This window comes from Sylvia atricapilla, chromosome 2 (genome assembly GCF_009819655.1).
Source record: "Sylvia atricapilla isolate bSylAtr1 chromosome 2, bSylAtr1.pri, whole genome shotgun sequence".
NCBI lineage: Eukaryota > Metazoa > Chordata > Aves > Passeriformes > Sylviidae > Sylvia > Sylvia atricapilla.
Genome location: NC_089141.1, coordinates 87,336,405 through 87,350,386, shown reverse-complemented (window position 1 = coordinate 87,350,386; position 13,982 = coordinate 87,336,405). Strand labels below are relative to the sequence as shown.

General features: G+C 38.0%; 1 protein-coding gene across 2 annotated transcripts in view; it reads right to left on the bottom strand.

Moving 5' to 3' along the window:
* NCK2 (NCK adaptor protein 2) overlaps positions 1–13,982 on the bottom strand; it is an 84,898-nt gene that overhangs the window by 28,034 nt on the left and 42,882 nt on the right. For both annotated transcript variants that reach the window (XM_066313711.1, XM_066313712.1), the window contains one exon: positions 3,103–3,344. In XM_066313711.1, coding sequence (XP_066169808.1) covers positions 3,103–3,328 — 226 coding nt within the window. In that variant the 5' untranslated portion in view covers positions 3,329–3,344. The remainder of the gene's footprint in view (positions 1–3,102; positions 3,345–13,982) is intronic.

Sequence of the window (13,982 nt, the reverse complement as noted above, 5' to 3'; positions counted from 1 at the left end):
AAAATTAGTTTTTAGCATCAAACAGGCATGACTTAATTCTCTGATGAGAGTATAAGTTCTCCTGATAAAAGCAAATTCAAAAAGATAGTAAACTTTCGTGGTGTATTTGGTTTTTGTGTACAAGACACCAACATAACTGGTGGCATTAACCGGTTTCATTGGAACACAGACTGCCAAAGATGAACAACTATTCAGAAGATGCATCTTCAACAGCAAACAAGGGGAACTATTAATTAAATAGTTACAGCTCCTATGGGGTCTGCCACAATTTGAACTATGGCTGGCACTTTTCATATTTATTGAACATAAAAATACAAATCAAGCACCGGTAATTACTGTGGATAAGCACAAGAGTGGCAGATAGCTACAGGTAATCACACAGACAACACATGACATATGCATGATAACGATGCTTTCAGATGAATTGTTTTTTTAACAGAAGGAAATGTAATCTATTAAGAAAGAGGCAGGGAAAAGTGCATCTCCATGGGAACAACCATTTGCATGAGTGACACAAGTATGAAAGGGAGGTGCAGGTATATCACTGGAAGCAGATATGAGTGCTGTTTTTCTCCTGAAATTTCACAAGATTCATGATTAATTATTGACAGACTATTAAGTGACACTTTGATGGGGTTTTTTCAAGTTCAGTACCCGGTATTTTGGCAGTAGCTTCAAGATCAAAGCTGGAAACAGATTTGGTTTAAGGACTAATACTCATGACCACCATTCCCAACTGTGCTGGGTTAGGAGGTATCTTAATGAGAATTTTCTTGTGGTCCTTGAAGAGGCAGGCATGACAATACATTAGACATATTTGTATTAAGAGAACTTAAGAAATTGCTCCACTGAGCAAAGCAAAACTTTCAAAAGCTGTTTCACTAGATGAAGCATCAGTCTTGCAATTTGCAAGCCTTTGTTTAAAAAGGAGGAGTGCATTTTTGATGGCCTCTCAAAACAATGGACCCTCTAAGGAAGGACACATGCTCTGCTTGTTCTGAATGGGAAATTACTGTACAGCAAGACAAGAAAGGCTTACAGACTATAATTTAGTTGAGAACTCTGATTCAGGAAAGGTAAAAAAGTTGTACAAATACGTGGCGCACAGCACATACACGTTTCATTACGGTAAGAAGTCGACAGCACCTAAACTATTAGAAAAGAATACTCTTCAGCACCAGTTCTTTTGAGTGGATGTTAAGAATATTCTGAATACATTCGTGAGTTAGGTATGCCTCAGGCAGTTTCTCACTGTCACAGGATGTATGAGCTTAAAAGAGCTTGAGAGGTGCTTTACAGTCTGGCTGCAGACCAGGTAAACGTGGTCACAGCACACAAAAATCCAGACTCTATCATAAGGCACTTTTCACCTCAGCTGAACGCACAGAGGAAACGATTAAAAAGGGAACAGGGAAGATGTAACTTGTCATAACAGTGCTTCAGAACTTAAAAACCCATGCAGGTGTGTGCAAAGGGCTGAAACTTGGAAGATGTGACACCTAGGGATGGTTCAGTCATGAAACCACCGAGCTTTTTTCTCACACCTCTTCATCATTCACCAACAGAGTGAAGGGAAGCACCCTGCACCATTCAGTTTTGTTAAGATTGAAAATAAACAGACAAGGTCTAGGACACACCTCTATTCCTTTCACTTAAATAGATTTCTGTTGGGCATAAATAAAAATGTGTTTACATCATGCAAACATTGCCCACATTTTACATGAACACTTGAAATACTATTACAACAGGATTGCAATCCTTTCCTAAAATAACTTTCAGACAAAATACATACATTAAATTTATATTTTAAACAACATAAATCTATATAAAAGGAGCTCAATGCTACAACTGAGACTTTGATTTTAACCACATAAAACTTTGAAAAGGGATAAATACATTTCCTGGCACTGTAACCAGTATACTCCAAGAGTATCTGTAGAAAGGACTGTGGTACTAAACATTACCACGGTAAATTTTATGATAACCTTGTTTGCCTGTCACCCACACTCTAGTCCCCAGTTTCCATGTACTTTGTGGCAACTCAGCAGTGGAAGACACGATAATAAAGGAGTGACTAAGAAACAAAATGTGTTAGAAACAACTTTGGCACAGGACAATACCACATAAGCTATTGCCATGTTATTTTTAAGTGAATCCTTTAACTTTTTAAGTCTAACCCCAAACCTTAATTTTTCTACTGAAGAGTCATTTTGTGCAGCAGTCTGCAACAGAGCAAACTGTAGGACTATGTAGGACTTCATAAAACACAGATAAAAATCCAAAACAGAAGCAAAAGAAAATCCCTCAAAACACTTTTAATGTGCCTGTTTCTTTTTTATTCATAACATCCTAAAATACCACTACTACGTTTTTCTGGCATAAACAACAACAGCTTACCACTATGGATATAACCTTTTATAGCTTTCTGCAAAGCTCTTTTTAATCAGTCTTTAAAAGTCAAAGAAAAAAACCAAACATATCACTTGACTTTCAAATAGATTACTTAAAAATGCACACGAAATTTTTCAAAACTAGATTATTTTATATGTATGAGATACTGATGTGAAGGCTATGTGTAAGTACAAAATAGAATATATATTTCAGGACTTGAAAATCAACAGAATATCTCACCACAGAAACTTAAACCCCTGGCTCTGTACATTGCCACTATGTAAAATCCCATTCATAAAGTGATTTAGCTTTAGCTGTGATACCTATGCTGAACAATCCAGTTTACATCCTTAATCTTTCAAGTGAGAGAAGCTGGCATGAAAGGAGAGGATTCAGCAGTTGACATGTGTATGAAACTCACAGTTCTTCAGTCACTTAAAATAGACAACCTTTGACAAACTGGAACAAGACTAACATCTTTTTTTCTGGATGTGATGCAAGAAAACACATTACCGATTTTACACAATTCTCCACCCACATCCACTCACTCTATCTCTCCCTCCCTCAATCACCTACCCATCATGTCACCTCAAACTAAGCATAAGGACAATCCAAACATGCATGTTAAAAAAATATTTATATCCACACTACATTCCCAACCTGAAACTCATCAAGTCTACTAAATTTATTCCAAAATACAAAAGGACTTACCCAATGTGTCTTTCAGATTTTTAACCAGAGAACCTTTCTTCAAGCTGTTTTTTCGCTCCACATAATTTGATGGCACATATCCCGTTTTGTTGGCTGCGTTTCTTACCCTCCACCATGTCTTAGAATCATCTAATAGCCAAAGACGCTCATTTTTCTTGATGTCAAGTTCTTGGTCCTGCTGTGCAGTGTAATCCCACTTTGCAATAACAATAACTTCTTCTGTCATCTTTCATGGAGTCCTTCTGCAACAAAATATTAAAACATTATCCTCAGTAAATTATGCCATGTAATTCTTACTCGTTTTTTCCTTTGAATTCTTGTAAAATAAGCAAGAAAAAGGCTAGAGCAAAATGAGAATGCCATATAGGGAAAGCCCTCTTTTAAAAAAAAAGGGAAGTCATAATGACATTTTTGGGTTTTCAGCCAGTAAAATATGGCAGCATCTTGAGAATAAATTTTAGTCATAATGTATTACATTCACTTCCTCAGAATGTACATAAAATGTTATACGGATATATATTAACAGCTTATTTATAAAATCTGTTTCGTTTTTGCATATAGCATTATAAAAGTATACTTTTATATGCCCACATGTGGCATTCCAAGTTCTGATCTAGGGAAAAAAAAAAAAAAAAAAAGGCAGCATTCCAAAAATGTATTTTCCTTCTGCAGTAGTTCTGCATCCTCACATTACTATCAGATATATAAGTTTTCTGTATTTAAACAAAACTGTCCATCTTTACTTAGTAGAAAATTAAGAAATAATTCAGTATGTAATGTAACCCAGCAGGGAAATCTGCCATCAATAAGAGGGTACTGTCTTCAGCAAGCCTTTGCTCACCATTTTGTGCAGGCAGCACAAAACTGCCTTTAAGTCTTCTCTCTCCCTTTGTTCCCAAGAAAATCCCAGCTCAGCACAGTCCAGCACCAGGCATTACTCAGCAGGGTAGAAAAGAGCACCCACTGGATTTCATTTCTTCCCCACCTCAAACATATCCAGAGTTCCATTAAGACTGGATCTGAATTGTCTCTCTCTCACTTACCTGTAAGAACAATCTTTTGCAAAGCTATTTGTCAGCTGCACAAAGACAGCTGCATGCCTCCACGTTTTCCTACGCATCCCAGCAATTACCAGGAACAATGTGAGGCAGCACAATAGTGTGCAAGGAAAAGTCCAATGCTAGCACCAATGACATTCAAATGTGTTATAATGCCAACCGAGACATGTTGATTTTACCCTCTAAATTCTGAGAAGTCACCTAAAATGTTCTAATTGCTGCTATGGGGGTTGGGGAAGAGGGAAGTGGAGGAGGACAGAGAGAGTAGGAGGTGAGAACATATTTGAAAATCAATGTAGCAGATTTTGGATTTTTTAAAATAAAAGGTGTAGACTTCATTTAAACTACAGATTAGTAGAAACAGGTGCAAAAGTACTTCAAACTATTAATGCGCAAAGATTTCTGTAATATTTGATTTTGTTGCCTAGGTCTTGGAAGTCCACAACCCTATCTTCTCTGATACCTAGTCGTTTACATAACAGAAAGGTAATTAAAAACCAAACTTCATTCATGTTCAGCATGTAAGTTTTATCACCTATATTCCGAAAAGTGTTCCTTCTGCAGTCTGTAAATAGACACACAAACACATATACACACTTCCCCCTTTAGCTACAGTACAAACTGTGAAAACTGCATGCCAGACAACCCAGCTTATTTACTCTAGGAAAAATAAGTGCTTTCCTTATTTCATCTATAATCATAAAATATAATAGCAGACTCTATTACAAATTAATAGCCTCCTCTTATCATGAATTTTGTTTCCAGGAGAACACCACATAGGCCTGAGCTATGGTTGCTAAACCATTTGACAGTGGAGCTCTGGCAAGCACCAGCAAAATCACCGTCATGGCCAAGGCAGGACATTATTTTTGAAAATCTGAAGCTGAGTTGAACAGGTTTAAGTTCTCATTCTCCAATCAAAAACCACAAAGAACATACAATAATTAAAACATTATTCAAATATGCATTTGCATGGCTGAGGTCCCCAAGATGAATTTAAGAAGGACTTATGATGCTTTGAATAACTGAGAAGCACAATCCTTACAGCTCAAAAAGCCTGTGACTTATTAAGTGGAACGAATAGTTTTACAAGAAGTAACTCAGTAACTACTCAACCATTTTTTTCCCCTAAAATAATAATTCCATCTGACAATGACAGGGAAGAGCCTGAACTTTGGACCTCAGTCTTCAATAAACTGCCCTGCTTTCTGACTGACATAAAATGGACAGAAAACCTACAGGTCGATAAGCTGATGTAGCCACAGGGGACTGCAATCAAACAAGTTCTGGAGGCTGGTGTTGTCAATATAATCTATCTCTCCAATTTAGGTTGGTTTATTTTATCTCAACAATTGTAAAATGGTCAATTCTTACTATTCCTGGGGACATGGAGAACATGAACAAACAGGACATCATCAATGCAGTTGGTTGATGTTCCCACTACATAGGCTCCCCTTCTAACAAATGTTATTTTCACAATACAGGCAAGTTAAAATGGTTAGTATTACAGCATATTAATAATAATATTTGAGTAGTGAGTGGTGGAAAACTGTTAAACACTTCCTATACCTCTGAAGAAAAAAAGAATTCGAATTGACTCCTATTGTAAGAATCATCAAGTCTTTCCCCGCAGTGGGGGAAAGGACACAGCAAGGACAGAAGCACAGGACAAAACTATTTACCAGGGCTGACAACCTCAACTGTAGTCCTCTGAAACCCAGGACATGGTGCTCAACCCTACCCGATTTCTTAAATTCCCAGTAGTGTAGACATGTCTGAATAATGATTTCATTTCACAAGCAGACTCCTTGCATGATGCAATTTTGGCAGATGCATTCAGGTATAGAGAAGCCAAGTTTCCTGAGCAACATGCTCACAGATTACCCCTTTCAGTAAAGTAGTCCAAGTTTTACTACATGTTTAGTGGCACAAGCTTTCCTTCCCAAGTGGAGACAGGATTTAGAGTCAAAATGCATAATGTAATTGCAGCTAAACATTTATCCATTTAAAGCTGTATACGTATGTGCACAATTTAGTTGTGTTGGGTTATTTTTTTAGTTTTAGGTTTGTTATTTTTGTGGGAGTGAATTTTGTTTTGTGTTTTAGGGTTGCTTGCTTTTTTTGTTTTATTTTGTTTATTTTTCATGTGGGGAAATATATTAAAGGTCTTACAATTATTTCCTTATGATTACATCTCCATCAAGACTGTCTCCATCAAGGACAATATAGCTGTTCCTGTGACATCTGCAAAGCTAAGATTTCTTAGTATGTAAATAAGGACACATTTGTTCCCCAGAAAGGGGATTGTAGAAGTAATAGTTTTGAAATGCTTCTGCAACACAGCCATGTGCCAAATAAAAGACTACAAGGAGACAACATAAGATTTGGGGGAAAATGAAAAGAAAACACAATAACAGCCTTCCAAAGCATCTGAGAGTACTGTAAACACTTGACACAGACTGAAAGCATAAAATTTCTTTAGTGTACTGCTTACTTACTGAAAAATAAAATACTACATTTCCCAAAGATTTTAATGGCAACATAAGATTCCTTCACATCAAGAAAATGAAAATCCATTACTGCTAAAAGTGTACAACTTTCTGAAAAGTTCCTTCTCAAAATGCTCAGAAGTCCTAGTGCTGAAATACTGAGTTGTCTTATCTACCTGACAGAACAACATTCCACACTTTAAGAAGCACCAGTGAAAAGCTCTGAAATATTTCTGCAAGGAACTGTAACAGTCTTTCCTCCACAAAATCCATAACATGCAACAGTCTTTTTTCCATACAATACTGTTTCACATGAGCCTGGCTTTTGCCTCACCATATCAAGAGTCATTTGGTTTACTTCTATGGCAATCCAACTTCTAACCTTAAAAACCAAAAACAACCCAAAATGAAGACACTACATGAACTGAGAGCAAACAGAACTCCACAACCCATACCTTTTAATGGCAATTCTTATAATACCAATAGATAACTCCAATTCCTTTTAATCCACCAATTCCTTCACTGCTATCAGTCTTAAAAAACTAATTTATTTTACCAATTTATTTATTCATTTATTTTATTGTATTTTTGCTGAAATATTAAAACTAATATAGCTTAGATTGTGTCACATGTATTTTCAGCTGCTTCATTGCTTCCCTTCAGATTAGGTTTTGTTAGGAAAGGAAGTCCTGTCTTCAACGGAAGCTGCCCTACTGCACAAGCACAAATGAAAATTTTTCTACACAAAACTGTCCTTGGGAGAGACTGAAAAACTGAAAAACTGACCAGCCAAGAAGGCAATGAGCAAAAACTCAACCAAAGCCAAGACAGTTACAGCTGTACTGAAAGGCTGCTCAGAGGAGTGAGGAACACTAACCAACCATATGGCAGAATAAATGCAGACAATGGTGGAATATCTAGTACTGTTGCTTCTGTATGACTTTATGAAAACAAAGTCCAGAAAGGAAAAGGTTGTGTTCAACAAACTATCAACAATCCAACAACTTCGTAATAGCAATGACAGGAAAAAAAAAACCTGAAACAAAGAAACACCTATGCCATTTTGAAACCGTGCTTAAAACTGAACTATGCAAGTAATATTTGAGATGATGGAATGATGGAAATTTAAACACAGAGGACTTAAGAGAAGTAGCTCTAATAAGCTTGTAAACCTACTAGTGATTCTTCATGTGAAAGATTTATTCATATGGTGTCTTTTTAAATACCAAAATATAAAGATCTGTTATGCAGATCCCATTCTCTTTCTACCAGGCTGAGATTCCAATCCTCATTCTCTCCCACTCTTCATATACAACTAATATATTTCTCCCACAACAACAAATAGGAAAGGACTCTTATCAGCATGCCACCTGAACTGGAATCTTCTCCTACAGACTGACACAAAGTAACACTATGACTACTTTAATGCCCTGGTCCAGTGGGTAGAAAAGCAGTATTTTTTCTTGCCCTCAAGAGGAAGGCTCACAGTTATGTCACAAGGTTAGTTAGGACAGTGCAAACAGAAGGTTAAGATGCAGTGAGAAAGGAAGCAGATGCTCTCCTTGTTCAAAATTTGTTTTGCAAGAAGAAACACGACTGAAAAATGACTGACAGTAATGCTTGAAATTTAATCCCTCACCAAGGGAACAAGCAAAAATTCTAATAATAGGCAGTGCCAATTGATATAATAGACTGTTCTGGAATTAGATGTTTTCTAAGACACACTGAAAGAAAGGGACAGAATTGATACAGAGGCTTTTACATGACATTGATGTACATAACACACCTAACTGCTACACAATATTAACTAATAAATAATTACTTTATGGTATTTAGTTAATTACATGGGAAGAATGGAAAACTAACTAATGATGTATCATGGTTTTCTCTAACATCTGAAGGCTGAACAACCTCTCCTCCTGTCCCCAAACTCTGAAAAATCAAGACGTATTTTGACCACGCAGCATTTGTTGCTGACAGGCTAGCTATCTGGTGCCCACCTGATTAATCTTTCATAAGCTATAGAAAGTAGACAATATTTGGTCCTCTGAGGTAACATAGCTGCAGAAAATAAATTTTTAAAAGTCTGCGTTCATACAGAGTGGTTTCATAGTTACCTGAATGTGCTTTACTGTATTCTGCAATTAATAACTTCTATTAGATCACTTCATCTAAAGTGATCACTTCAAACTCTCTAAATCTGAAGCTTTCTTGTTTATAATGATGCAATCTCTGGTTAGTCTGCCTACAGCTTCAGGAAATTTGAAATATTGTTTTCACCCACAGTTTTTTTTCTTTGTTACATGTGTGGGTGTGTGGTTAGTTTTCTTACATCAGCCTACATGAATAGTTTTGACATATAGAAAGATTTAAAAACCCACTATCTTTACATCTGAAATTGTTTCGTTCAGTTCTTGAGGACCAGTAAAACACTAACACAAAGAACTCAGAAGACATTAAAAAGAACCAGTAATGTGAATTCAAATAAAACTTGTGAAAAAGTATACACCTTTTGGATCTACCTTTAGCCTTTTCAGTGGAACACGTTTGAAGAAATGGGAAAATAAAATCTCCTTCATTCAAAGGCCAAAGATAACCTAAACCAAAGAAGACATATTTCTAATGACTGTTACAGGGAAAATTCAAAATGCAGAGGTTTAAAAAGAATAAACAAACTGACCCGAATTATAACCAGCTGTTATAATTATAACCTTTGTTATAACCAGTAAAACCCTTTCCATGCTTTGTTACTTGGGCTATTTGCTGGTGCTTGGACAAATAGAGATGGATCACATAAAGGCCACTTTGTCTAACTGCTTTTGCAGTTTAACACTTTAATACTTCATATAATGTATGTCAACCCACCCCAAGAGAGACATTTCTTCAGAAAGAGGTCACTGCATCAAAATCTACTGTAAGACTACTCTCTCTCTCTTTTAAAGGAAGTTAACTAAATTGCTGTAGTGAACAAGCATTCATCACCCAGCTATGTGGTTCTAAGGTGTCAAACCTGAGCAAAAAAGCCCCCCACATCCAGGCAACTTAAAATAGTTGACTGTTTTAGCACAAACTTCACAATTAATTTGGGGTATTTCACTATTAGGTCTCATTAGGATGCATTGATTACAGAACTGAAACTGATAGCTGAGTAAGTGCAAGTAATTATTATCTAATTTACTTTGATGTGCAAACTGAAGACACAGTCACAATCAATAGATGCTGCTGTCTGTATTTTAAGGCATCAGTTTTCCAAAACTGAAAGCAAAGATGAGTGGAAGGCTGTGAAAAATAAATATGAACAAAGACATAAATAAATCAATCCACTGCAAAGGAAGAATGTTTTATTACAGTTTGGACCTACTCTCACAATTTAGCATTTACAAAATAACTGGTTTAAAAATCAACCTGTTAAAAAGGAAGTAAAAAGCTCTAGAAGTTTTCTCTGTCCCCTCTCCCTGGTCCTTTCTGTGAAAAAGAAAACCTAATAGCAATAAGCTCAAGTCCAGAAATGCAAGCTGAAAGTACTCAAAGAAGTAAAATTCAGCTCAACAGGAACTATAAAAATGGTATTAGAACTGCACTGCAGTAATTTAAATATTAGCAAAAGAGTAAGTACAGAATTAGATAGAATATTAAGCTGACTGCACATGACGCAGGAAAAAAAAAGTTGAACACTTATTTCTACATATGGGATTATTTTACAGAGACAACCATTTTTTTCCTTGTCATTAATTAGCATATAAAAGTAATAAGAAAAATTAAAACACTTTTAATATTCAAATACACCCCAAGGGATCAGAAACATCCACAAAGCTATTATAGTTTTAGCTATTCACTAATTTTTTTTCAACTTCCTCTGAGATCCTGGTTTAGGCCTACCCATCCAAGCTGGACAGATTTAACAATCAGCTGAGGGACAGCCCCAGCCACAATGTAGGAGTGGCTCAAGGGCAGGTTCAGTAGCTGCCATGAGCTTTCCTAGCAGCACCAGAACACCTGCTCTGAAGTGCAAAAAGCACTTGGTTTGCTTTCAAGTCACTTAGGGGGAAAAAAATTTAAAAACAACCAGAAAGGCATAATTATAGATGAAATGGTGAGGGCAATCCAGGCCAATGCAACACTTAATGGCACCAGAGGTGCTACAGCCCGTGCATCCAGGAAGGACAGCCCTGCCACAGTCCCCTTCTACAGGCACAAGAAAGGATGGGGCTTTTAGATAATACTTCTTGTTAACATAACCAGGTGATATATCTAAAAAAAAAGTGAAGGATCACTCATGATTAACCACTAATTTAGAGCTGTACTAACTAACTTGACATTGCTACCTACACACCTCAGACCCTGTCCCCTTGATGTGGCCTCTGTTTATGGGCAGAGTGGAGTGAGGGCTGAGGTTTGTTTCTGCAGCCTTTGACAGCCGCCAGGCAAGGTTGGCCTCTCCTGGCCCCACAATATATCTGATACCCCAATCTCTAATGCAGCTGCAGCTGTGTGCTGGCACCTTGTATCTCACCTTGCAGAACAACTGCAAACAGGAAACCTCAAGACTAGCTGAGTGGTAACGAATTTCTGCATAGCTCCAATAGAACACAGATCTTAAGCACACTTTTTTTTTGTCTTGTAAGTTGCTTAGAAGTCGTTTTAAAAGACAGACAAAGAAAAAAGAGAATATATGTCAGGAACACCCAGTAATACTTCTGTCCTGATAAGGAGTCAAAACAGCATTTTACCATTCAACAAAAATGAAATCTTTGTGTGTTTATCTAAAATAATGTTTGTAAAAACCTTTCTCATCCAAAATTTTCATGATGTCTATCACATGAATGAGTCTGCTCAGGTGAAATAAGCAAGCAGGGACTGCTTCAAATGACCTCTTAAACTCAACATTTAAGAAAAAGGAAGTTTAAACAAAAAGGCTCAGCAAGACCCACTTATGTTTTGCTTGCAGTCCAGATACTTAGTGATGTCAATATCTGATGGCTGTAGGTTTTTCCAGCTCTCCAAGCTCCAGTTCTGCAGGAAGGTGCAGCACAAGTGTCTGTTGTACAAGACCAGTGGGGATGCCCACAAAAGAAGAGGCTGCCAAGCACAGTGAATGCAGTAAGGTTAATTTTCCAGCTCACATTTTTTCTTCCTTTCTTGAAGGCCAAAGTCACAAACACAGAACCACTAAGTTGGAAGAGACCTTCAAGATCATCAAGTGCAACAAGCCCTAACACCTCAACTAAGCCATGGCATGGAGTGCCACATCCAGTCCTTTTTTAAACACATTCAGGGATGGTGACTCCACCAATCTCCCTGGGGCAGACCATTCCAGTACTTCATCAATCTTTCTGTAAAAACCTTTTTCCTAATATCAAACCTATACTTCCCTTGGTGCAGCTTAAGACTGTATTCTTGTTCTGCCAGCTGCTGCCTGGAGAAACTCCCACCTGACTACAACCACCTTTCAGGAAGTTGTAGAGAGTGATAAGGTCACCCCTGAGTATCCTTTTCTCCAGGCTAAACAAACCCAGCTCCTCCAGTCATTTCTCATAAGGACTGTATTCCAAGCTCCTCACCAGCCTTGTTGCCATCCTCTGGACACGTTCAAGTCACTTCACAGTCACAGCTGCCCATTATTCACACTACTACAGCTTCGTAATTTGAGGCATACAATGTCAAAATCGCAAGACAAAACACAACATAAGACTTCTGAAAACATCAAATAGGAATAAAATTGCTAATTGTTATGTAAAAAAGTGGCTTCACCCAATGCAAACCCTACCTGACTAACTTATCAGCCTTCTATGATGGAGTGACTACACATGTGGATAAGGGAAAGGCGACTGATGTCTGTCTGAACTCCAGTAAGACCTTTGACACAGTCCCCCACAACAACCTTCACTCAACACTGAAGAGATATGGATTTGATGCATTAATTACTCAGTGGATGAGGAACTGGCTGGACGGTCACAGCCAAAACATATCTGGACACTGATCAATGGCTCAGTGTTTGGATGGAGATCAGTGGCAAGTGGAGTCCATACTGGGACCAGCACTGTTCAGTGTCTTCATCAGTGACACAGACGGGGTGCATCCTCAGCAAGCCTACATATAACACCAAACTACGGCTGACAAAACTGAAGGATGCAATGCCATCCAGAGGGACATGGACAAGCTCAAGAATGTGGCCCATGGGCACCTGAAGAGGTTCAAAAGGGCCAAGTACAAGGTACTGTGCCTGGATCAGGGTGACTCCATATAAGTACAGGCTGGGGGGATGCAGGGATTGAGAGTAACCCTACAGAGGACTGTGGAGCATTGATAGATGTAAGCCTAGACATGAACCAGCAATGTCCACTTGCAGCCCATAAAGTCAACTGTATCTTGGGCTGCATCAAAAGCAGCGTGGCCACACATCAAAGGTGATTCTGCCCCTTTTCTCTGCTCTGGTGAAACCCCACACAGAATACTGCATCTGGATCTGGGGCACAGATCTGGCACACAGAAAGAGACCTGTTTGAGCAGGTCCAAAGGAGGGCCACCAAAATTACCAGTGAGCTGGAGCACCTCTTCTGTGAAGACAGGCTCAGAGTTGGAGTTGTTCAGCCTGGAGAAAAGACGACTTTATAGCATAAATGGGGCCTATAAGAAAGATGGAGACAGACTTTTCAGCAAGGCCTATTGGAATAGGACAACAGGTAATGGTTTTAAACTAAAAGACAGTAGATTTAGACTAGATATAAGGAAGAATTTTTTTTTACAATGAGAGTGGTAAAACCCTGGAACAGGTTGCCCAGAGATGTGAAAGATGCTCCATCCCTGAAAATATTCAAGGTCAGATTAGATAGGGCTCTGAGCAACCTCATCTTCTTGAAGATATCCCCCCTCACTGCAGGAGGGGTTGGACTAGATGACCTTTAGAAGTCCCTTCCAACCCTAAATATTCTATGATTCTATGAAAAGTAGCAGATACTTTAGGCAGCTACCTCAGGTGGTACAAAGAGAAAGCCATCCAGGCTTTTATAAGATAGGCTGCTGCAACATCAGAAGAATACAAATGTGAGTTCTGGCCTGCTAATCATGCAATAGCACTCTAATTTTATGCGCTATTCACTCTTGTTTCATGTTGTGACTTTCACACAAGCTAACCCTTCCAATTCAATATTTAAGATTTTCATTAGTAATACTGCTATACCACAAAATTTCCTCATCTGGTGCAGTTCAAGATACAAATGCTTAATCAATGTGGCAGACTAAAACACATAATACTAAGTACAATCTTTTCTATTTATGTGGTAAGTGCCCTGCTGTTTCAGGAAGCTGAGTTTTTAAAACTCTTTTGATGTTT